The sequence below is a fragment of the Sinohyriopsis cumingii genome, chromosome 10 (genome assembly GCF_028554795.1).
Source record: "Sinohyriopsis cumingii isolate HCF-2022 chromosome 10, ASM2855479v2, whole genome shotgun sequence".
Taxonomy (NCBI): domain Eukaryota; kingdom Metazoa; phylum Mollusca; class Bivalvia; order Unionida; family Unionidae; genus Sinohyriopsis; species Sinohyriopsis cumingii.
The window spans coordinates 35,615,785-35,643,389 of NC_142970.1; the positions used below are offsets into that span (position 1 = coordinate 35,615,785).

A 27,605-nucleotide genomic window follows, 5' to 3' on the forward strand; every position below is an offset into this window, starting at 1 on the left:
TTCAGATGGACAGAACAAGGCTTGATGATTCAGATTGACAGAACAAGGCTTGGTGATTCAGACTGACAGAACAGTGTTTGGTAATTCAGATGGACAGAACAGTGTTTGATAATTCAGATGGACAGAACAAGGCTTGGTGATTCAGACTTTAACAACATGAACGGAGATTTTACTCGATCTGCTTACCTAAAAAATAAATTATTAGTTCAAGAGCCTATTCACGCAAAAGCTGAATAATTTTACCTACTTTCTGGTGATGGATGTTGGTGTGTATGCCACTGATTATATATATATATATATATATATATATATATATATATATATATATATATATATATATATATATATATATATAATTGTGATTTGTCAATAATATAAATCCAACATACAGTCAGTGTATAGCTGCTACTTCCTAACAAGAAAAAATGGATATGGCACGTAATCAATTACCTCAGTTCCACGCATTATTGCCTCATATACATACTGAGTAACAATAAACCTGAACACACTTTGCATTCATCAATTCCAAAATTTTCAACCTATCATGATGCTTGTTGTCAAATAGTTTTTCATCTTGCTGAGATGCTAACAACTCAATAATAAACAATTGGGACATCATGTTTTTAATCTTTGTATATTCAATGTTTACTAACCCACAATTGCGATAGGCTTCAATGATTACAACAACAGCGTCTCCTACTAAAGCAATAGGCATTTCTAATTCAGTGATTTCAACATCTTCATGGCATGCACATATATGTGGTTACTTAGACAAATATGGTTGAACAAGGCATTACGATCGATAAATTAAGAATATTACTGAATCTTACAAAATCATATATTTGTAATTGCATATGACAAAGTTTCTCAAATAAATAATGGTTTAAACTAAATTGGGAATATTACTACCATTTGAAGATTATATGCAAACTACTGTATTGTAGCTAAGCTGTTTTGTTTATGAAAATAAGTTTAGAATACTAACAGACCACTTTTCACTGTATCCTCGTGTTCTTCCTCGGGATATCAGATTTAACGTTACATTTTCAAAGGTTATGAAGGAGCAGAAAGTGGTAATCCAAATTGCAATTTGGAAAACAATTGTGGCAGCACGATACGATCACTTCTAAATTAATTGCACCATCAATTAATGACATATACAGAAAAGGACTTGCTTTATTTTAATAATACATTTTCACATACAGAATCATCGACATGGTATTCAATACAACATCATTATAAACTCGCCCAAAACAAGCGTGATGCGTGTGTGACCTGTACTACAAATAGTGAAGAAAGTAATAGTTTTAATCTCAACAATAGAAACAATCTCAGTGTCAATAGAATTCCTGCCAAATATGGTATATTTCCGTGGTTTTCAGTCTTATGAACAGTTTTCAAAGGCACAAAATATACACAGGAATAACAAAACACAGATAAATTATAAGTGTAAGTGATAGCAACTGCATCGGAATCGATATTAAAAGTACACATTATATCCGATTGCTTGGTAGATGTTCTAAATTAACCTGACGTTTAACACAACGCATTAGTTTCCAAATTAGCACCAAAACAATGTAGATGTTCAAAAAATGTACATTAATTCGTTTCAGATGCTCACGTAAACATCAAAATATAATGGACTTAAATAAGTTCGATTTTAGGCACGTACAAAATATAATTGCAACAGCTACATATCATGATAATATGTGGAAATGCATGCTGCACGGAAACTTTGTTGGCACTGATTCCTATAAAACTGAATACAATAGTTTTACTACATAGCAGGTCTCTGTCTAACGTGTCTATACAGCAAGACACACGACGAGAAAGTGAGTGATTAAAAATGAAAATAGGAAAAATTCGATAATTAGTTTGAATTACAGGTTGATGTATACCAAGGAACTAATTTTTTGGTTTTTTTTGGGATTGTGACTGAGGCAATCTTGACCACGTACAGATAGAAACCAATTTAGCCAACCAAACTGGCTTTAAATGCTTTTGAAATACAATATGGGTGAAGGTGCAAAAGAATAACTCTGGTATAAAGAACATAAGTGAACATGCTATGTTTCTAGTAGGATTCTTTAGCCTGACAACAAGGGGAATGGAAACTCTGAAGGAAACGATGATATTCCCCATGAATTATGGTTATGTTCTATATAACAGAAGGAATACTATTTTAGGAGGCTTGAGCATCCATTTATCTTCACAGTGTTTACGCGTCAGCAGCGTAATGTATTTACGTTGTCAAGTACAATACGCTTGCCATAATATAAAAGACAAATGTTACCTTTCGTTATTTTATAATTCATCTCATAATGTGTTGACCAGTAAAATTAACTTCCTGATAATTTTTTGTGATTAAATAAGTTAACTTTGTGCATTTCAAATTTGAATTCTTTTCAATCGCTCATAGCTTTAATTCCTGAACGAATAAAGTTTCCACCTTAGCGCACAAAACTGTTTAATTGGAATGCTATTCAACTCATCCTTGAAAGTTCAGCTTTTTCTTATTCGTATGTGGTAAACAATATATATTGTACTTGGCTAAGTCGCTAATATTACAGAACTTCATGTTTTATTTCATTTAATTTTAAATGTTTTCGGTCTCAACATGAATACATAAAGAATAAATATCATTCATTAAGAGCACCACTTTATCACCGCATTTGTTTTGCAACTTCGTGTAGTAAAATATGTACATCAGCCATTCACTCAAAAGTAAAACTAAAAATCTATTGTAAATGCTTTTGCAAGTTTTTATCTTTTTAGTGGCTAACATTAATCCAGTCTCCATAATTCTTCATCTGGTCGATGATAGATCATCCTGGCATTTAAAATGATTATGTTCATCTATACATAGTTTGTATTGGTTTTCTAATCTATACATTTTCCAACTGTTTACTATACATGCTGTTATTGATTAGTTTCAAGGAATATTGTTTAAACCGTTCTTTGCTCTCTGTGTTCTGTATTCAATTTATTTTAGGTTTTAAGCCACAGCAGTTGTTCAGACAAGAAAACCACTTGTCTTTTTAGTTTCAAGCCGAAGTGTATCTTAAACGTTGTTTTCTTTGTTTTTCAATGCCCACAACAGGCATAGCATTAATGTTTCTGTACCCTTGTAATCATCAATAAATTTCTTTGCAAGAATATAATTCATTATGATCTTGAATTTTGAAGTTAAAGTGTATTCCTTTAAATGGTCAAGCAAGTATAATGCAATCTTTACTTTGATGTAATATACAGAAACGGAAGGGACATTGTTGTTATCGTTGTTATAATGCAGGTAACGAATCTGTACTTTGGTGTAATACACAGAAATGGAAGCGACACCTTTGTTATAATATAGGTAACAAATCTGTACGTTAATGTACTACACAGAAAAGGAAACGATACCGCCCTTATAATAGAAATAATGATCCTTACTTTGATGTAATACAAAAACAGATGCGATATCGCTGTTTCAATGCAAATAGCGAATCTGTGCTTTGATGTAATACACAGAAAAGGAAACGATACGGCCGTTATAATAGAAATAATGATCTTTACTTTGATGTAATACAAAAGGAACGGAAGCGATACCGCCATTATAATGCAGGCAACGAATATATACTTTTATGTAATACAAAAACAGAAGCGATACCACCGTTATAATGCAAATAAAGAATCTCTGTTTTGATGTAATACAAAGGAACGGAAACGGTACCGCTCTTATAATGCAGGTAACGAATCTGTTCGTTCATGATATTACACAGAAATGAAAACTCGAAATAGGCGTAATCCGGTATCAACCAGTCTTGGTCTTGTTTTGTTACTCAAGACGAAAACATGTATTGCCCCTAGTTGATCTAGAGTTTCTATTTCTGTTTATGGTATAACGGTGCAGGGTTGTTTTGTTACGATGAAAAATTTCTTTTAGGAATTTCTTGTTCCAATCTGTTCTGATTCTCACAACGAACATGTTCCAAAATTGATTATATTATGTATTCCTCCGTACACAATCTTTGCTTGTGCTGACTGCTGACTTTTCTACAATATTTTAACTTAAAATAAATTAATGTTATTTTCACACATTAATATGTTAGTGTTGCAAACTTTTTAGAAAAATTAAATGTAATTTAATGACAGTATTAAGGCCTCAACCACAATCACAGTGTCTGCTTTGTAAAATTGAATTTCTAAGTTATCTGATGCTCCAGTTAGACAGCCTGCTTCGCTGTCTAAATCTCAGTCCCAAACAATCAACCTATATTCTAGCACTGACCATGCAAAACAGCAAATATTTCGATATACAAAAATTTTAGGAAAAGATTTCACGTTTCTTTTCGAGAAAACTTGGAGACATTTGTATTTTTGTCGGTGATTTAGTGATGTCTAAGTCCCATAGCATGACGATACAGCTGTAAACCAAGGAAATATTCACTTTAAATTTTTTAACAGTATGATCTAAAACATAAAGATGACATGGTTTGCTGTGTATGCTCGTCGTGTAGCATTTGTTTAGCAATGAACCACACAGTCCAGCCTATTGAACCATTCATCACGGTTTCTAGTTCCATCATAAGATCACATGGTCAGATTGAGACTGTTTTTTATGCAACATAAAATTTAAAGGATGGACTTGGGATTAACTTAAAAGGCGCTAAAAATAGAATGGGACCAATCATAGTGTCCTGTATACCATACTCAACGGTCCCTCATTCGGAGTGATCTCGGTCAACCAAATCATGCTTCGTATGCATAGTCTGTAATTCTATCAGATGTTGGTGTCCTTGATTAAGAAACAAAATTCATGTTTGAAATTCGGCTGATTAATCTGAATGATTATTTAGGCCAAATTAAATTTCTGATTAAAAGCAAGTGAAGGCAGTGATGTAGTTGCTGGTGAGATGTTTGCACCTTTCCTACAGACTAAAGACCTACCAGACATTGCATGTAAAGATGTCTTTTTAAAGTTGTTTTCAATTATATAATTTTTTTAACTATATTTCATTTTGAGTCGTGATGGTGGCGATCTAAAAATTAGATGTGTCCAATGGCCATCTTAAAAATCTTGTTATCAGTACTCCTTTGAATGGAAAGACACATTGAGATGGTAAGTTTACCAAAATAATTCAGTATTACTGTTCTGAATGAAAATGTCGGCGATCTAACACGGCTGCCACAGTGACCAGTTTAAAAATATTGTTATCACTACCTCTCCTTAATGTTCATGTCAGCATGGGGTTTTCACTAAGGGACTTCGTGTATTTATTTTTAAAATCTTAAATCAGAACAGTCTTGATTTGACATCTAATAAAAGCCGACTTGAAGATCTTGTTTTCGCTAGTTCTCTTAAATGGAACATCATCATGATATGGGTTTTGCATCAGAACAGTACGTCTTATACTCTAATGTAAGATTCATTAGTGTAAAGAACATTACAGCTTATACTCTAATGTAAGATTCATTAGTGTAAAGAACATTACAGCTTATACTCTAATGTAAGATTTATTAGTGTAAAGAACAGTACAGCTTATACTCTAATGTAAGATTTATTAGTGTAAAGAACATTACAGCTACTATAATGTAAGATTTATTAGTGTAAAGAACATTACAGCTTATACTCTAATGTAAGATTTATTAGTGTAAAGAACAGTACAGCTACTCTAATGTAAGATTCATTAGTGTAAAGAACAGTACGGCTTATACTCTAATGTAAGATTTATTAGTGTAAAGAACATTACAGCTACTATAATGTAAGACTTATTAGTGTAAAGAACATTACAGCTTATACTCTAATGTAAGATTTATTAGTGTAAAGAACAGTACAGCTACTGTAATGTAAGATTCATTAGTGTAAAGAACAGTACAGCTACTCTAATGTAAGATTCATTAGTGTAAAGAACAGTACAGCTTATACTCCAATGTAAGATTTATTAGTGTAAAGAACATTACAGCTTATACTCTAATGTAACATTCATTAGTGTAAAGAACAGTACAGCTACTCTAATGTAAGATTCATTAGTGTAAAGAACAGTACAGCTACTCTAATGTAAGATTCATTAGCGTAAAGAACAGTACAGCTTATACTCTAATGTAAGATTTATTAGTGTAAAAAACATTACAGCTTATACTCTAATGTAAGATTTATTAGCGTAAAGAACAGTACAACTACTCTAATGTAAGATTCATTAGTGTAAAGAACAGTACAGCTACTCTAATGTAAGATTCATTAGCGTAAAGAACATTACAGCTACTCTAATGTAAGATTCATTAGTGTAAAGAAGAGCACAGCTTATACTCTAATGTAAGATTCATTAGTATAAGGAACAGTACATCAATACTCTAATTTCGAATTCATTAGCGTAAAGAACAGTACAGCCTGTAGTGTAAAATTCAATAGCGTAACGAACAGTACAGCCTATAGTGTAAAATTCATTAGTGTAAATAACAGTACAACTTATACTCTAATGTCAAATTCATTAGTGTAAATAACAGTACAACTTACACTCTAATGTCAAATTCATTAGTGTAAAGATTTTAAAATGTGCTTCACGTTCTAGATTTTGCAAGACAACTGTTTTTTTAGCATTTGGAATAAATTAAAGGAGAAATTACTCGACTGTAGAAATAAAAGACGGGTTTGTATAAATCACCCAAATACATTAACTTCAAATGGATGAGATAATGCATTTTTTGGATATGTTTAATTTCTTATTAGTAACAAAAGATTTCAGTAAATAAACAAATAAATAAATAAATAAAACTTCTTGCCTTATGATATTTTTTACTCAATATACCTTCTGTCTTTGCTGTGTTAGCTTATTAACAGAACAACATTTTCAATGGTTTCGAATACTGTATCACTAAAGAATTAAACGTATCTTAGACCAAACGTGACACACATGTTAGACCATACCAGAGTATCGTAGACCAAACTTGACACACATGTTAGACCATACCAGAGTATCGTAGACAAAACCTGTCACGCGTCAGACCATACTAGAGACTTACAAAACCGTTGGGTTTAGCATAACGTACATTAGAACCGTACCTTGGGGACTTGGAAAAGAATGAAAAGAGAAACGAAATGAATTAAAGGTTATGGTGACATGATAGCATTAGATGTTATGTTAACGATATGATAGAATTAAATGTTATGTTAACGATATGATCGAATTAAATATCATGATAACGATATGATCGAATTAAATGTTATGATAACGATATGATCGCTTATAATGTTATGATATGATCCCATAAAATATTATGATGACGATATGATATTGAAGGAGACTGAATCAAGTATAATTAATTGTATTACGTACACGTATGTTGGTTGAATTTAAATATAAAACATACTGGTCAAAACCTGAACAATGTGCAAAAAGCGAAAAGCCACTTCATGCTTCCATGAAAATATGTTTTTGTTCAACTTATTTCCAAATCGAAAACGGTTCAGAATAAGAATTGGGAATGCAGTCGTCAGCTAGGCATACACATATTATTAACAAGTAGCAGAAAGAGTATTTAATAAGCTAAAAGCTTTGCTTACCCTCGGCGTCTTATTGGTAATGTACAGAAACAGAAAAATAACAAGTAAAATACATGGAGTTAGAGTATATGCAATACCACGTGTCAGTGCCCTTTACTGTGCAAGTAATTACGAATACATTAAATACTTTTCAATACATGCAGTACCGTCAATTATGCAATGTCACCTAATCATGGCTTGGAAATGGCATCACTAAAACTATTGCTTGAAAATTTCTTTCTCTCCTCCCTGGCATGGTTTCTTTTGCTGTAATTGTGATAATTGTTGCTTTTATCAAAAGTGTTAGTGTTGTATTGAATGACTAAGAAAACAAATGTTTCACACAAAAACACAGAATGGTTTGATGCACATATCATAAGAATTCAATATGAAAATGTCCATCAAACCACGGCATAGTTTTAATAAAATGTGGTAAAGATGGTTGGCTTTGCCCAGCATTACTACACGTCTGACATTAATATGTAGTAATGAGTGGTATGCGTTCAGTCTGAAGTAATGCTAAGCCTGAATAGCACGATATGTACGGAGATTTGCATTGCAAAAAAAATGCACCGCATTAAAAGAGGCAGTAACATCAATATACGTCATTGCCCATTGACTGTTTTCGATTATTGTTACCATTATTATTTCAGCCTTGACTTATGTGGCTCACTATATTCAGTTTAAGTATCATAACAATAGTTTGCCGTAAACGATTTCTTTCGTCCTCAAGTTAACTGGAAGTGAATTTCAGGTACAGGTTCAATCTGCTTCTATCGATTGATATTACCTGGAGATACTTAGCGGGATGGTTGTACCTTGACATTATCATAAAGCGTCGTAATCCTTTTCACTGTAACGGAGAGAAACTCATGAGGAAATTCGTGCGCATGGTTCTTGATGATGAAAGGAGATGCGAAAAGGCGCATATTCTTTATATGTAACGGTACCAAGTGACTGTTGTAACTTTGACAGCGATAATGCCACATACTACACCAATATTGCAATTTTCAGTTCAGCACCAAATGGCTACACCATATATTCATATTCATTCTAACGTGGTGGTGCCAGTTATGCAGTAAGATCTCCATAGATGCGTCACTAAGAGGACTTGTGAAAATGTTGTATTTGCTAGAGATTGGCAGGGAGGTCAGTATAAATTAAAGCTGTAATTGTCGTTGTATTCTAATTTAGCCAACGCCTTGTGTCATTCGTCAAAACGTTACTAGCTGTAGTGTTTATCGGCATAATTAAAAATGCTGTAGTCATCCAAAATGTCAAGCAGTATGGAAATAGAAGCAAGCTTTCAGAAGACTGTGTTATAAATCGTTTCAAAAAAATCATGTCTGAATTGTGTCTCGCCGAATATAAATAAGACCATATACTGATGCCCAGCAAAATGTACGATATGTGTGGTCAAGAAATAAGTGTGGTGAGAGCTTTGTCAACAACTATTTCCCCATACATGAATCAGAACCAGCAGTATACCAAACATACGCAGCGAAAGTCGGCAGTTCGGCGATCCTTGATCAGATCTGAAACTTTGACGAGGGAAGAGAAGGTAGATGTGAATAAACTCTCTCTTTCTCTCTCTCTCTCTCTCTCTCTCTGTCTCATATTATACTTTTTCGTTCTGACTGGTCATTAAAAATATGTACTGTATGAAAGTTTAAAAAAACGAGAAAAAAAAACAATCATGGGAATGCTAAATAGGATTAGGATCATTAATTATTATTTGTTGTTACCATGACTACTAATGAAATGTGACAATATTATCAAGATAGTGTCAGTATTTCTAACGGATATTTTAAGATGATGTTCTGTCATTCTAAAGATTTACCACCCAGAGACTAATTTGTTTTATTTTTGTTTTTGATTACATTCTTCAGTATACAGTCTTGTAACAATTGTAATATCCTTATTTCATTTTTGTGACCGCTCTATTCTATAGCATATAATAGCAAACCGTTCCTACACAAAAGAGTTCATTCAAAATATTTGCTGCTTACCTGCCAGATGATAGATCGATAGTTACATTTTGTGAAGAAATATAGTAATTCCGATATTCATTATGTACGTTTCAAATGTCGCTAATATTATCGATCCCATCAGTATTTCTTATATTAAATTTCATTTTAGAGATGTAATTTTTAAATAAAGAAAGATATTTCAATGAATTACCTTTGTACATATACTTCGGAAAGATGGATGATGCATTTAAAGAAGATAGAAAGTAATTAACTTTTGTCAAAACAAAAGTAATTAACTCCTGCTTGTCAAAACAAGTGCTACTTTGCAGTATAATGTAACACAGCGTAAGTGACACGATCATAAAAACAGTCACAATGTTCAAAGCTTTAATCTCATTCAGTAAAATGATTCAGAATATAATGCCTGAGCAGAAACAGACTGTTTGGCCCAGTAAAAAGACACTAAAAATGCGAGCACACTATCCAGAATATTTAATCAGACTGCCTATTTCCGTTTTGTCTGCTTTAGAGTACATACTGTCTTTATGTCAGCCTATCAACTGAATATCCTAATTCGATTATATTTTTATATATTTCCAAAGTAGCCAAAATTGGTGCTTTTACGGTGTTTTTAAACTGTCATGGGCTAATTCATAATTGTTCATGTTCACAAAATGTGTAGACTTCGGTGTCCGTTAGATGTCAGCTTTATTTACAATTTTAGTATGTTGAACAAAAATTAATTTGAATAAAATCGTAAGTATTTATATTCCTGTGCTACATATCCCTTATGTTTAAGTTGCTTGTTATAAGCTGTTATGACTTAGTTGGGATACTTTCTAAATGAAATTTACCTAAAATATCCCCTTGAAAATAGGGTGAATTTACAAGAGTACAAACATCTTCAATAGTTTCTTAGCTTTATGGGATATAATTATATTTTCTTCTGTTATAACTACTGAGGTTACCAACCACACGTTTTTTAATTGTACTCAAATATGTATTGTTTGTTCTTGTTGCCTTTTAGTTCTTTAAGGTTTACTCGTTACTTTCTGGTATAGATACAAATCTACTTTATTGCCAAGAAAAGCCTCTTATGTTTTACATAAGAATGGAATTCTTTGAGATGCTTAGAATGGTTATATTAATGAACTGATCATGGCATAGGATTAGGTGCGAGTGGTTATATTAATGAGCTGATCATGGCATAGGATTAGGTGCGAGTGGCAATGGCCTGATAAGAACAACATAGATTTCGTTGATTGCTCACGGAAACAAATGTCATCTGCCTGGCCAACCAAAACCCTTTTGTACACAGTGAAGTATGAACCAAATCGATTAGTCTCGACGGCTGAACACAATTGATCGCTATTTGCATGGTTTCCACAAACACTAAAGCCACCATACTAATTGCTGCATTCCATAAAAATTCATTATTAAAGACAGCTCATAGTTTACCTTTGATTGAACCACGTCACAAATTTAAGTGAAAACATCGTTCTGTGTAGCCCCCAGGAATAGGTTTAATACATTCTAAAATGAGCTATAGAAAATGGCACGTAACCCTAATTTTCTATTTCATTAATATATGATTCTCATGTTTGGCCGTCTCAGATAGCTCCTAACTATTTAATAGTCTATCGATTCACAGACTGTAAGAATGATCATTATGCATTAGTCATAGGAGTAAATTCAAACAAAATGGATCGAGAATTGTTGAAATTATACACTTGTGAAAGGTTAACCATACACACTATTGACTTCGCACGACTTGTGTGGGATTTGGATTTTTCACATAGCTTTAACAATTTTTCAATCATATATCTACGATGTATGCAGTGTGGCAGTTTATAGTGATGTCTAGCACTGGAGCATCATGCCGCAGACATGAAGCATGATGTCGCACCCAGTCACATTATCCTTACACCTGGCCAACCAGTACTGACACTAACCACATGATGCTGAGCCACAAGCGAGGCAGCTGTTACGACCATTTTTATAAGTCCTTGGTATGACTCGGCCGGGGATTAAACCCACGACCTCCAGCATCCGAGACGGACGCTCTAACCACTAGGCCACCGGAGCGGTCAATCGATTCGAAGAATTGCCGCCAAAATGTTGACAGTAATAGTAAAAATATAAGTTTCAGAAGGTGAAGAAAGGAAAATAATCCCCACAATCGCAGCCAATCAGTAAAGAGGACACTGCGCAAGAATTACATAGGCTTACTTGGCCCAATCAGTATCACATGAAGTGATATTTTAACATGTTGCCATATAAAACTGCATATGCTAAACATACAGTGTAACGGAAATGTGGTAATATACATATATTTTATTTATATCAGATACAAACACACATACTTACACATCCCTGCTCAGTGTGTCCGCTACAAAATATAGTTCTTTACCTGTTTGCAGCTAATCACAATCCTTCGTTTTTGAGTCCTTACACATTATTAGCTCCCCTTAGCACTAATCAGTATTAAAGAGTCAAAATAGTTTTAGCTGCAATGGGGGGGGGGGGGGGGCAAGCTACTTTATGTTATGTTGTAAATGTGCTGATATATGGTAAATAAATTCCCACAGTTAAATTTTGATTTTCCTGCCACTGCAACTATGGGCTGACATGATATATAACAATATTCATTTTATTGCAGAAAACCAAAGACATTTTGAGTTTGTATAACTTCATGAACTTAAAGCAAACAATGACAAGGTGATTTATTTACAAGTACAGTGTTTTAATTTGATGACCTTTATTACATATTTAAGGAGCAGGTTATCATATATTCTTATTCTTAGCAATCAATGGAACCATCAGGGGCTTCATATTTTCTTTCACTTAAAGAGTACAAATATACTTTTACAAGAGAAACACTAAACTCCATAATTTTAAAATAATTTTCATTACAACCCGAACAAAAATATAATTTTGGAATAATATATTTGATATATATTTACATGTATATGAAATAAAATCTTATGCATGTAACTCAAAGACCCCATATGCATAAATGCCTTTTTAATTTCTAGTTGTCTAATTTGTATACTCGCAACACAGAACAAAATATATTTGAGAACATCTCTTTCCCTCTGTGTCTCTGTGTATATGTGTGTGTGTGTGTGTGTGTGTGTGTGAATTTAGTACCAAGATTAAGGACAATATTAGAAGAAATTTCATATTTTTCATTTTATGTGTTAAATGTATTTTATGCAAATAACTTTTGAGGTAATTTTTAAAATAATAAATGTTGATAATGAATTCATTTGCACTAAAATATAATGTTTGTGTCATGGAAGGAAATAAAAATTGCAAACATGAAACCTAGCTATCTTTGGCCCTGATAATGGCGCATACGGCAATGTTATAGAGACAAGATAAACATTTAACATAGAGTTTTCAATATTACAGGACATAATTAAAGGCCGAAGATTATTACATATTTCTACTTCCTTGCCAACATTTGGTACCTTAGAAAAGCTTAACATTCGACGGCTTCTTTTTGGTTCAGAAGTTGATTCAAAGTTGTCTTTTCGGTGTTATCAATAACTCCTTACCACTCGCTCGATTTTGTGCTTGTTCGAGGTTTTTGCTTTTACCAAAAACGTACATGTTTTGATATATGTATCCCATCGTCTAAATGGATCTCAAAACAAAGGTGCCGATTTGACTTTGTTATTGCTACTCCTCCTGAACGGATTTTCAACATGAAGTTTTCACTAAAAGATTTATTATAATGTCTAGTTACTTTTATAAGAAAATGGTGCCAATCTGACGTCCAATATGGCCGAAACAACAGTTAGCTTAAAAATCTTTCCTCTTAAATGGAAACTAAATTTGACTAAAGAAGAGTTTTTTTGGTGTCTATTTGGTCCTTAATGAAAATTGTAAACCACAATGGTGCCTAACTTGGAAATATTGTTATATCTAACAGCAGACTTCTTATGATACCTAGTTAGTTCTAAACGAAATCAGTGCCAGTTGAAATCCAATATGGCCGCCACGACGAATGTATTAAAATTCTTTTAACGATTCCCCCTAAATGGATCAATGATCTCTACTTTGTCCTAAATAAAAATGTTGCCAATCTGACATCCAAACTGTCCATCACAGGAGCTATTTTGAAAATCTTGTAATCGCTGAATAATATCAGAGATGGTTTCAACACTCAGCAGTTAAAAGGAAGAAATGGTCTTATCTTGAATTCCTTGAAAATCTTTTTGCCCAACAGAGTGTCAGTCCCTACGAAGGAATCTTTATGTTGTGAAAGAGAGCAATTAATAATCTTCTGTGCTTCCCAATATGAATGCCCTGAAACGATTTGCAAGTAAACAAACTGTCGCTCAATGATGAATTTGACCAAATAATAAATAAAACCGTTGGGCCTGTAGTGAGCATGTCAAAATTAATACGGACTTCAGTTTAGCCGCTCGGAATCAAATCCGGCTTCGAAGAAGTGTTCTTCTTGCGCTGATCATAAACGGAGACATTCAGATCGGAGTCATGGTAAGATAAACATAACCACGAAAGACTCATCCTTGGGTGCGGTATGGGAAAATTGACGAAAAACATCTTTTAATCAGTTGGTAATATGAGTTTTGGAATATATATATCAGGACCTTTACGTCTTTGGAGGTTATAGTTGTGGCTGTTGGGATGTTCTGTGAAGTAAGAGTTGAAAGATTAAGGTTGTGTTTGGTCAGAATAAATAGACAGTAACAAAGCTTATGATATTACAAAACAAACTGCGGCAAGTCACAGACAGATGCCGCCTTAAACTATCTAAAATGAACGTAATCGCTTCATTAAAAGATTCATTGAAGCGAACATGGAGAAGGTACGTTTATACTCTGTGGCAGCGACTGTTGCAGAATCGTAAAAATAAAAGTAATGAAATAAACAAAAGTACGCTAAATCCTAACTTGAGTTCAAATTAAAACGTTAATTGCAATTTGTGGTCTGTTTTAAACTTCGCCGATAACATACCAAACGGTTATGTTGTTCGCACATTTGATTACATGGTTCAGAAGCCAGTGCTGTATATTCAATATTCTATTGCTCTCTTTCAGCGGTATTTCATCTTATAGGGTGTTTTTGTACAGATTTCCATCTATCATTTTCTTCTATCGTCTGTGTTCCCTTTTTTTCTAGTTAGGCCATATAATGGTCATTTAAAATAGGTCACATTTTGAAATTCAGTGTATCCAGAAGAACCAGAACACAGATTTCATTACTTTTAATATTGGCATTGTATATGTATCCCCTTTTGATCAAATTTGAAAAATATTGATTCATGAACATTTATATAATATTTTTCCGAAAGTGACAAGACCATGTTTGCCTTACTAGCCTTGTACAGATGATGAGAATTAAAAATGGAATCTACCTGCATTAATATTCATTTCTCCAACGATTAGCTTTACTTGTTCGAGCTAATTTGGCTAGGAAAGTGCATTTCCGTCATGCGTATTAGTTGCATTAGACATTATCATTTGTATTAAACATTTTAACTTGTATTAGACAATGTGTATAATATTTAGTGAACCACTAAACGCAAAAGTATTTATTCTTCCAAACGGTTTAAATTGGATGTCACTAGGTTTATTGACAACATAAATGTTTCATTTATTTTCAAAAACCAAACGTGTGCAAGAAATCCTAGATGGTAGTAAAGTTAAGGAAGATATCCTCTACCATTGTATCTGACTAGGGAAATCGTTCTAAGTAATTATTAGTATGGTAGAGAAATGCAAATTTAAAGTTATGAAAGAATCCATCTCAAACAGTGATCACATTGACGATAAGATATAGTCCTATGGAATATGTTATTTAATTTTCTTAAATGTTTTGTTTTCTTTTCTGCAGCAAATATCTAATGTTACAATACTTTTTCGTTTGTTTTCATTTTGGATGTATTTAAGGTTCAGTTCCATTTACTCCTAGGACAGGCCCCAGGTCTGAATATCTCTAGATTATGTTGCTTGCCTGCCAGTGTTTGCTTTATCTGTCATCACCTTGTTATCAGCAAGTGTGACTTTCACTGATGTCAAATATAATTGCTTTTAGACTCCCAGCTAACTGTCCAGTTATAATGCCCCTATTTCAGTTCCCTGTGTTTGAAAGCTAGCTTTAAATATGGGATTTCTATATTTTACTCATAGGACAGGCCCCAAAAATTTGGATAGTTTCTATCCAAGGTAATATGACACCCCAGCTGAATGGCCCTCTGCTATTAACATCCCAAGCCCATGCCTGTGTGAGCCTGATGAGTTCTTTCAGGCTGGTGTAAGCTACTGTATGAACCTGGTTATTAGTTCACAGAACCTCCAAATATTGCAATTGAAGCAAGTGTTTGGACAATATAATGAGTGTCGTTTTATATGCATTTCATTACTGTACTATAAAGGCTTATTACTCCATATGATTTTTTTCTTCCAGCCACATAGAAACATTCTATATGGTTTTATGAATAGTCCATATAAATGTTGTTACATCCCACATTGTAATTTGTCGGTCTCAAAGAATAATGCACCTGCTTTTTTAATTTCAATGAATGTGCATTTTAAAAAAAAAATATCACATAATACTTTTAGAAATTCTAAGATGGTAAACACATGAACTTATGAAAAAATCATTTGCTATGCCCCATTTTTACATATGACTCTTCTACTGTAACACTTTTGTACAAAATATGTTTAACATCTATTGCAGACTGCACTGTAAATTAATAAAGTCCAATGAACGAATCTGATATTTATTTTCCAAATGATGATATGTAAATTAAAAGTATTGTCAAAGTTTACATAACATTTCGTACATCCGAACCAGAACACATCAGAGGTAACATCTATGGTACGATATCAACTATGCGTCTATCCATGCTTATTACAAGATCCTAGAATTATTTGAGCACAGTATTTACAACTGTTCAAAATGCTGCCCTATGGGGTACACTGTCCACATTGTGTGTTATTTCCATTTCAAATGAATTCCTTTTTAAGGTATGAGTCGTTATCCTATCTGAATTGCATTATACTTTAATGGCCATTCAATATTTTCATCATTCCTTTCTAAGTCCTGTAGTACATTATTTGTTGTGTTTTACAACGCCTGGTTGCTGATCGCTAGGAAAACTTCATCCTTCTGGAAAAGAACACAAATTCATCCAAGTACACTGCTGTATGGTAAACAATGAAACTTAGATTCAAAAATAGATCTTGATGGAATGCGATTTATGGGTTCCTCAAAACTGTATATATAGATGCACCACGGTAAGGTATATAAATCAGTTTAATACGGATAATTAACACGTAGATGCATGCAAAGTTTTTGTCCCAAGAAGAATGTATCTACTGAGGAAAATAAGTACTGATGTTGATAAAATGTAAATTGATCTACAATTGGCCATTTGATATGTGACGTTTGACCAAAACAGTCCAGTACAAATTTTCCCCATATTTAGCGGCTAAGTTAACAGTTTTTCTTTCAAAGATGTTGCCAGGAAAAATGAGAAGCAGAAATCTATGAGAAGTAGCTATACATTTAAAATGGTCTAAAAATAATTTTGTTTATTTTATGAATAGCTATCTGATAAACCTTACTGAAGCATTTTATGATCAAATAGAATAATTTAAACTGTGTATAACGGCAATGTACATGTATGCATGTATGGTGTGCTTAATTACAATTCAAATTCAACTGCACAGCTTGTTCATAGAGAACCCAAAAAGAAAGAGAAAGAGAGAAAAAAGAAATTTGTTGAGTTAAAAATGTTTGTATGCTTACCTTGGAGTTGACATTTGAGGCTGTCGTTTTCTCGGATTCTGTTTGCATGGTGTATCATGCAAGGCACGTTTCTTTGATGTTCATACTCTAGTTTGTTTCGCACAATTAATTTTCTCCTGGAGTGGCTCCTCTGGTATTGATAATAATTGTTCTTCGTCAGATACATGAACATCATCTCCAAAACTGTAATAAACTTCACCGTCTGGACACATGGAAATACCACAGTATCAAAGAAGATCTGGCAAAGCGGCCTCGTGACACCATATAGTCAATAAATAATCTATCTGAACTTGAATAAGGCTTCCTAAATTCCTCAGGGCACTTTCTGGGGGCATCCATGTTTGTGGATGTCGGAATTCTTTCCCAGACATTTTGATTGTCATTTGCCTTACTTCTTCAAAGGACAATGCAGCTGCATTGTAGATCTTTGGACAGTACAAATCCTTTAAAAAGGAAATGTATGCATCAATATTTAGCATTATGGATGAAACTGACTCATCTGTCTCATGGATTTCCATGTGAAAGAGTTTGAAAAGCTCAAGACCTTGATTGTCAATGGCTTTCATTAAAATCTTTTCGTGTGAAATTCCATAATGTCGTGGCAAAAAGTCATTTCCTCCCATGCACAAAATGATGGCAATCAGAGCCGCAGAATACTTCTTATTGAAGTATCTTTCAATACTTTCTATGATTTTGGAAATGTTGTACAGCTCAGGCTTTTGTTTCTGTAGCCAAACATAAACAGGGCGTGTAAAGGTTCCAGTTTGGTTTCTTTTCCAGTGGAAACTGATACCAAATAGGTGAATTAGGACTGTGTCGATATCAGCTGATGATACAAAGTTGACAACAGAATCTCCATCAGACAACTCAGCATCAAGCTCCTTCATCCAATCAAGCTGAGCCATTTCTGCTTCTCCCTTTCTCTGCCTGATGTTAGACAGCTTCTCCATACCAACAATTCCTGATTCGGAAGTAAATCGAACTCTCAGTGGTGTTGTGAAAGGACAACATGTGCAGGGGACCTCTTGGCAATGACATGCTGTCAGCAGAGCTTCACTGTCTATATCCAGTATAATATTTTGCTTAAGAAGAAGCTGATCAGTGTGATTGCCTAAATAGGAACTTACAAGTTTCTTGCCGGTCCCTGTTCCCACAACAGAGGGCTTGTGAAATTTATCTTCACTGATCACCTCTTTTTCTTCCTTCAAATGTAAGATAGATATTTTTCCTTTAGAATCCCGCATTTTTCTTGTATGTGCTTTTAGTGTGTCTGGTGTGAAGGAATATTTTTCCTCACATATAACAACGTGACGTAAATTTGGAAGGTGTCCTATCAGCTTGTGAAGAATTGCCTTTGATACGTACTCTAAGTACTGGTCTCCAGTCGAAGCTGATGTCTTGAACTTCACACCGGCAAATTCTACAACTGAAGCTTTCGTTTGTTCCTTTATGGTCGGTGGAACAGCTTTGAAATCTGTTAGGATGAACTCATCTAAGTCTGGCAAATCGTCCTTTTTCTCACTTGTAGCTCTGGTATCAGATATTTTCTTTATCAACTCGAGATGAGCTCTTTTCACACCAGCTGATTTATTAGTGGATGATTTTGTCCCATCTGGCTTAAAGATTGACTGACAAGTATTCATTGAAGAGCTTAGACAGTCCACAATCGTTGTCATCTTCTTTACTGTCCTTTTTCTTTTCTCCTCGCTTTTTTCTTTCATGCTCTTACATGATGTATTTTTTGGTACGCCTTTAGTCCTCTTGATTGTTGACCCTTTTGATCTTTTTATTCTGTTAATGAGATGTTTGGGTCCGTTTATCAATTCAATGTTAGGACAATCACTAAGTGTCATACCCAATAGACACTCTCTTGCTGCATATCTGTGAATCATGAATGTTCCTATCTCTTCTGTAGTTGAATCTAACATCTCTTGCTGAACCTCTGGATTCTCCTTGTGATATACATTTCTTAGAATGGGATCAAAACTTGATGACATTCCCTTTCTTCAATGTATCAGACCAACTGTTCTTACAATATGGCCCAAGTCATTATCACTGGCTTTTCTTCCCATGTACCTTTCTGAAATTTTGGATGCTATCTCTTCATCTTTTTTCTCATCTTGCTTAATCTTTGAAGCATCCTCTCCTGAGACGACAGACTGGATTACTTTATGGACTTGTCTCTGCTCGTCTACTGTGGACATCCTTATCATTACATTGCTTAGTGTGGCCCCTGGTCGAATACATTTCTTTGCATCTCTGTGGTCAATCTCTCGAGCAGTGTCTAATCCAAACCTGACAATACTACCATTGTGAGAGGTACTGAATAGAGCATGTTTCATTTGTTTGTGAAAGTGACTTGATTTGTAATGTTCTATCAAAAGCCATGTGCAAAATCCAGCATAACTGGATGCTCCATTTAAGAATGAGAACGGAAGTGAAGACTTCACACCGGCCAGTAGTAAGTTGTATCCATCTTTTCCTCCTAGTCTTTCAGCAATGGCGATGGCTACAATTTCGTCACAATGCCTCATTATATCAATATGCTGGGAAAACGTTTTATTCTCAGTGGATGTTTTCTTAATGAATTCTTTCAACATTTGTCCCCATCTCAATTCAAGCTGGCTGACAGATAACTCCTGATCACACAAATTTTTTTCCAGCTCCTCTGCATGTGAATGTGGTAGCGAGTTGATAAACGTGATGATAACCGAGATATGCAAAGCTGCTGACAATCGCCAAACATTTCGCGTGGCTGTCTTGATGTTCTCGATACTTACCAATTTACTGCAGTCTTTTTCAATATCATCATCTCTCATATATTTCAGTATATGAATGAGGCCTGATGTTTCATAAGCTGATATTAAATTCATGATTTTTGACTTTCTCAAGTGCAGTACTGGAAATTCTGGAAGAAATGTTGTATACTTTTTGTTCCCATCTATAAGCTTAAAAAGGTTTCTGGCAATCTTGTAGTCAGGTGCAAACAGAACCTTATTTGTTTCACTCAGCTCAGCCTTCTCCAAAAATCATCGAGAACCACTTTCAATGTGGTTATGTCGTCATCTTTACCACTGGAGGGTGGAGGATGGCGGCATAATAGTGGCGGTGATGGTGTGTTGTTTATATCCTGATATACTAGTATGCTACTATCAGTACCGCAGACAACAGTTTCATCTTTGTTTGTCATAAATGGTATCTGTATTTCTTCAAGGAGGGCTTGAACATCTTGGAGAATATCTTTATTAGCACCAACTTTTATCCTAATATTTGAATATTCTTCCTCCTCCTCTTCATCTTCTTTTCCTCTTTTTTTATTCGTTTTATCTTTATACATTGGATGTACATCCTCCTCATCTATATCACTGATATCAATATATGGTAACAAATCACAAGATACATTTGGATCATCCTGGATGTTTTTCATATCCTCGATTGTATCCCCATTACTGTCAACTGATCTAATGGAGGTAATGGCTCCATTAATGCTCTCTATATCTCCACTGGAGATGTTTAGTGGGAAGTTTTCAGTTCTATCATTATTACTAATTTTATCCATTTTCTCCAAATCATGAATGGCCAAGGATGAAAAGCTTTCATCTAGATCCATGTTTTCTTCCTGAAATTCTGAATTTTCCATCGAAGCCGCTTTGCCTAGAATGTTTGTGAAGGGCTGTAATGATGTAAGTCTTGTCCATATGTATTTCAGGCCCCATTTGGCTTGCTGCTGAAAACGTTCAAAAGCACACTCTTCATCAGAGGTCATCTTTAGTAGAACCCATTCTAGATCTTCTTTTTTCAGCGGTGGTGCTTCCTTGCATGCACAATCTTCTTTTTCTTCACGCAGTCAAAGATGCCATGTTAATACATCGTTTGAATCTTTTGGAATGCCTTTGATTGTAATGGGCAGGGTGCATAGTTGATTTATTCTCCTTTCACCAGGTTGTGGGTCAGTTTTCATGGTGAGCTGGACCAGATTGTCCATGAAAAATATAAGATGGCAGTCTCTGAGACAAACCAAATGTTCAGAAGATGAAACATCACTTGCTTTTATATAGCAAAGTGGATATGGTTTCAGATACGTTTTAAAGTGACAAAGTTCTGGATCTGCAGCTTTCTTAAGACGTCTGTCTCCATTTCGTAGACTTTGACTCATATTGGTAGCTGATGTGATGGAAAAAACAGATGTGATGTTATAGTAGTTGATGAACAACTCATCTGTGACAATATCTTGTATGAGACCACTGTAATTTCTGTTAAGTATGTTCAGTGATGAATCGAAATGGCAATATAAAGAGGATAGTTTTGATGTGTAGAAATCATCTGATGATCGACGCCTGAGGCTGTCTTTGTTCAGTAGTGTTTGTTCTAATAAACACTGGAATGGTAAAGGAACGTGCAACCGCCATTCTCTCATTATTTGAAAGTGGTTCATATCTAAGGGATCAGCAAGCCAATGTTTCTCCTCTTTAAAACATTGAAAGCAAAAGGAGTCCAGAATTCTATATTCCTCTGGGAGATCTTGGTCATCCAGACAAGATGAAAGTGACACATAATGGGGTTGGAGTTTTCCAAATTTTAGATGACTTCTTGCAAGAAAACGCTCACCAGGCGGAAGGCAGCCTTTGGGAAAGAAGAATATGACAGGCACATAAACATTGTGACTTTTCTTCAGAGAGGCACGAACTATCAGAGACATATCATCATACATTTCAACATTATGTTGCAATTCCTGCAATTCGATACCAATGTGTACTCGTGCTTTATGTGCACACACCTTTGTGCACTGAAAACAAATAATATTTTGAAACTGAGGAGCAGGTATGTCTCTAAGAGCATTTTCTGTGTCGGTTTCTATTTTCTCAGGTCGATGGATACTTTCAAGATGGATAGTAATTCCATTTATTGCATCAGCAGCAAACTTTCGAGCAACATTCCGCTGACATAACTTCAAGCACAACTGATTGAGTTCTTGTCCTTTTTCTGCCAACTCTTTACATAATCTAAAGAATTCCTATTTACTTTCCTGCTCATCTTCATAGTCTGATGCTTCTTTCTTACAAAAAGAACTATACTGCCATTCGAACAATTGAATTTTATTCCATTCGCTGTCGGTGAACTGTGTTTTATAATCAATAATTAAAGATGGAATCTTCAGCCCTTCAAGTTGTAGCTTATTAATTGTTTCTTCATACAGACCCAAACTTAAAATTTCAACAGACGCTAGTTGTTGATAAAGGTTCCATGTTGATTTATTCCATTTGTTTGAAGATATAGACTGTGTTTGTTTTTCTAAGAGTTCATCACATACCACTTTGCAAACTTGGAAGTCATCATAGTGATGGAACATATATCGAAAGAAAGACAACAAAGAAACCAAATTCTTTTCTTCTCTCTGGATTATCCCAGTATCATGTCGCTGTAATTCTTGTACAATATCTTCTTTCTTCACAATTTTTTTCTTGTCATGAATCGAATGGTTAGATTTAAGGAACTTTACAAGATCATCTATGGCTATGAAAGTTCCATCTTCGATTTTATTGAAAGGTAGAGACTCGAGTGATGGTATACAGATGGAAACCTGTTGAAGAATGAAATTATTTAACTATCTGATGTCAACAATTCTGTCAAACTAGATAATAAAATATAAAGTTAGAATTTTGGTACTAGATTTTATGTATTGGAAGATAAAAGATTACAAGTATGATTGATCAGTGATATGAGAGATGGATAGAAATATAAACTACAAACGTTTGACTTTACCTTGTCCGAAACTGAGTTCATTTCTGCTTGACCTAAATTGACTTTTTTATTTTATTCATTGTAAACAACTAATACATACATAAATAATGTTCTATATGTATTGGTTTAAAATCAGTATCATTATTAAAAGAAGAATTAATCATGTTTATTTGGGTCAAGGTTTTGGAATTTCTTAAGTGAATTATACAAATTCCAGTTTATTTATTTTTGTTAACATCAGGATCATTCTAGAAGGTTATTTTTCATTAGGTAATGTTTTATTTTAGAAAATGTTAATTGTGACCTGAGGTCAAGTAGGGAACTATATATAGTGTAACTCAGAGGATTTTATTAGTTGCTTTAATATGTACATCTTGAAACTGTATATTATGTTGTGTCCAGTTGGGCTGAAATTAGTTCTTCAAATTACTGAATTCAGGTGATTATTTTCTGTGGAAATACAAATGTGCTCTGATAAAACATGGGTAAAGACATTCACTGGAATTTAAGGCGAATTAAAACATGGAATTATATTAATATGATTCAACACAAAGACTCTTGGCATATCAACACTATAGGAGCTATAATGGACACTTGATTGTTTCAGTTTTTGGATTTATTCAGGACTTCTTCTGAATTTTATTTAGGACTTGAATTTACAAGGAATTGTATCTGTAATTCTTGAAGTATTGGGGATTTAATTCGCAATGCTTGAAGTTATTTTTAATTTTTACTTTGTATTCTAAGGAAATAAATTATTTGTTTAACTTTACAAAGCTTGTAGTCTTTCACTCGTTTCTGTTACTTATTTTAAAAGCATAGACTCGTACCGAAGTCCTAATATTTAAAGTTCTGAAGAAACTTTAGCGGTATTCTCAAAATAAATCCAATGCTGGAAGGTTGTTGTTGCTGTTGTTGTTGTATGGTTTAACGCCATTTTCAGCACACGATAGGCTATACATGGCGGTCAGTATTAATGGTGGAGGAAGAACCCGGGAAATCCCCGGAAAGAACCATCGACCCACGAGAAGCTACTGGCAAGCTTTCTCACATACCCACATTGGCAGAATCCGAGACTCGAACCCAAGCAGACAGAGGTGAGACGGCAGTGATCCGTAACCGAGAGCGCTTTAGACCACTCGGCCACTCGGGGCCCCCCAATGCTGGAAGGATATCCAACGCTGGAAGTGTTATTGTGTATGTGATGGCCTGTTGTATAGTGATGTGCCAGCAGTCTTTTGTTGAATCACAATAATACAGTTCAAGAATATATCTGTGTTTGAATTTTACTATGAATCAGAATCTTTATTTCCAATAATGTTATTTCTGAGCACTTTGTATTTCCAGAGAAAACCACTTTAATTAAATAATTTGAATGACTAAATTTTCACCCAAATGAAATACTGGATACTACAATAATACAACTGTTTCTGCTCCGATCTTAATCGCAAATAAATAATTTTCCAGTAACATGATTACAGATGATAAAGTCATCTGTTTGACCCAGTTCATGCTTAGTATTTTTTAAATAAAACGTAACAACAAGTAAAAAATTTCTTTATGTAAGGTTTCAAATGCTTACGAGATAATATCTTAGTTACAAGTACAAAGTCTATTACTACAATTAAAATAATGAACATGGAAAATAAAATGTCGCTGACTCAAGCCAAGATAAATATTTTTACTTCTTTTAATAATAATCATAATATTTAGCCGATACTCATAAGGAAAAAATAGGTATGTATTAGTTGTTTATACAGAATAAAAATTCAGTGATTCAGGTCAGGTAGAAAATGAACTTGGTTTTGGACAAGGTCAAGTCCAATATACAATTAGCATATAATGAATAATTTTTCAAAAAATCTAACAAAACAATGAATATTAAAATAGCATAATGTAAGCATGTCTTTATCAGAATTTTTTTCAGTACATTTAACTTGATGCATACAAGATACGTTTATTTAACTGTGGACGTGGGATCTTTATATAGGTCTACATAATACTGTTTCCAGCATGTGCATAACAATGTTGGTATTTTATGTTCAGCATCTAAGAAATAAATCAAAATTTTATATAATTTAAAATAAATTCAAACAAAATAAACTTGGAATGTAAGCAAACAAATGAATTATTATTACTTGAAGTTTACATCGTAAGAATCAATTTACCATGTAATAACCGTTTATGCATGAGGGAAATTAGTGGTCAAAATACTCCCATCACACTATATAAGATATACTGGAAACGATGTGGACATGTATTATCTTATATGTCTGCATTACTCACTGTCAAATACAGAGTAAACATGACATTCATAGTTTCTGCCTTAATGTTTATATTGTCGTATCTGTCTACTTAAATCTGTATCGTTCACTTATTGTATATTCCTTTTTTTCTCCGTTAACTTTACATTGTCAGAATCGTGCAGTATTTTAGGATACCGAACAGCTTGATATTGCACGCACGTTCACGACACGTGTGCCTAAAATATTATGGTGTATTAGGAACTCCTTTTGTAAACAAATCATGCACACTCATGTAGTAGAACATTTAGGTTTTAGCTTCCAGGATTTGTTTGTGGTTGAATTAAAGCAGCTGTATAGATGATAAAGTTATTGATGTGGACGAGTTCACTGAGTCAGAAACTAAACTTTCAAACAAGAAAACGAATGTCCGTGATATTCGCAATGTCAACAACAAATGTGAGATACGCAGTACTTGAAAATATCGTTCTGATAATTGAAACAGTTATTTAGGAGAATATTCGTATCTTTTCGCAAATAGAATGGTTCAGACTATGACCAGTGCTCTCTAGGGTCCATAAACATATAGCTTAGAAAAGAATATTGAGCCCAGGGGCTATCGCATATCTATCAGAGAAATACCATTTTACGAATCTGTCAAAATATTAGATTCGTGAAATAAAATGTAGCAGAAGGTTTGGGTATTAAACTAGGAGCCTCAAAACCAATAAGCCAAGACGACAAAAAAGTATTATTTTCTCTGGCTAAATGGATTGTCACACAACAGATGCTTTTCAATTTTTCCCGTGTAACTATTTGGACAGTGTTAGGCTAGCGATAGAAGACGCATACTGTATGATACAGGTCATAGCTGGGTCCCTCCATTAGCGAGTTGCAGCTAGCATGACATAAACATATTTATTTAGCTGGTAATAAGAATGGTAATAAATATACCTATATTTTATGCATCTGAATTATCTCAGAATGTTCTTTCTTATTTAGTTCTTCAAATTCGACCAATGTGTCCTGCAAAACCTTATACTCCGAAACTGTACTGGAATTTGGAGTACATTTTCAGCTGAAATCCAGTCTACTTACTGCACTGAATTGACCAAGTAATCCAGTCCCTCATAATCAGAACAGCATAATTGAATTGGATCAATATAAAAACAAAATCAATGCTCATTCGCTAACAATATCACTCTAAATGTCAAGTTTAGGTAGACCAAAACAACAATTCTTTTTTAAACTGATGTCGAACGCACGACGAGGTTCGAAGTTTGTTTTCTCTGATGCCTCCGTTGGTAATTTTGTTATCGATATTCCTCTTAAACTGCTTCAAGGATTGCATGGTCTACTTGGTCCTGAATCAGAATGGTGCAGCTAGAATATCCAATATGGCCGTCATGGCCACCATATTGAAAATCTTATTATCGCTACTCCTCCTTCACGGATGGTCATGAAAACACGGGGTTCCACTAGAAGACTTCTTATTGTGTCTGGTTGGTTCAAAATGAAAATTGTGCCGATCTGACGTCGAAAATACCCGCCGTAGCAGCCATCTTGAAATTTTTTTTAATCGCTACTCCTCCTGAATGTATGGTTATATCAACATGTCAACATAGAGTTTTCAATGAAAGGTTTTGTAACATGTCTAGTTGGATATAAATAAGAACCATGGGATCTGAAATCCATTATGGCTGCCACACATTGGCCATTTTGAAAATGATGTTGTCGTGACACCGTTTGACTGGATGGTTATATGAACATGACATTTTTACCGAACGACTTCTTATAATGTCTAGTTTGAATCTAAAATGTTGCAATCTTATGTCCAAGATGACCATCCGTCTTGAAAATCGTCTTGTGACTAGTACAGAACTGAAGATCCTATTGATATGGACTTTTCACCAGATGAAGTCTGATAATGACCAGTTAATCATAAATGAAATGTTGCTGATCTGGTGTGGCTGCCACATTGGCCAGCTTGAAAGTCTTGTTATCACTCTTGAATGAGTGTTGTATCGTCATGTTGTTTACAAAAATTCTTATAAGTTTGTGTTGATATTAACATAGAGATTATTTTACCAGTAGACTTCTTATGATACATAGTTGGTCCCAGATGAAAATGGTGTCAGTCGTACATCAAATATGAATGCCAGGAAGAATGTTGTTCAGTTATTGTTGCCACTGCTCCCTCTGAAGAGATAATCATTATGACATGGTGTTTTCTCCATGGGACTTAATGTTACTTTGTCTTGTATGAAAATCGTGCTTCGCTTACATCAATATTTGCTCCGCAGCAGCTTGAAAATCCTGTTATCGCTGTAGAATATCAGA

The 27,605-nt window shown here is 34.2% G+C and overlaps 1 protein-coding gene across 10 annotated transcripts in view; it reads left to right on the forward strand.

The window, feature by feature from the left end:
* The window catches only part of LOC149789869 (uncharacterized), a 186,489-nt gene that overhangs the window by 64,341 nt on the left and 94,543 nt on the right, over positions 1 to 27,605 (forward strand). Inside the window, exon 1 of one of the 10 annotated variants that reach the window (XM_089971869.1) lies at positions 8,178 to 9,083. The exons of the other annotated variants lie outside the window; for them this stretch is intronic. Coding sequence (XP_089827995.1) covers positions 8,910 to 9,083 — 174 coding nt within the window. The 5' untranslated portion in view covers positions 8,178 to 8,909. Of the gene's footprint in view, positions 1 to 8,177; positions 9,084 to 27,605 lie in introns of those variants that run through there. 10 annotated transcript variants of the gene reach the window in all.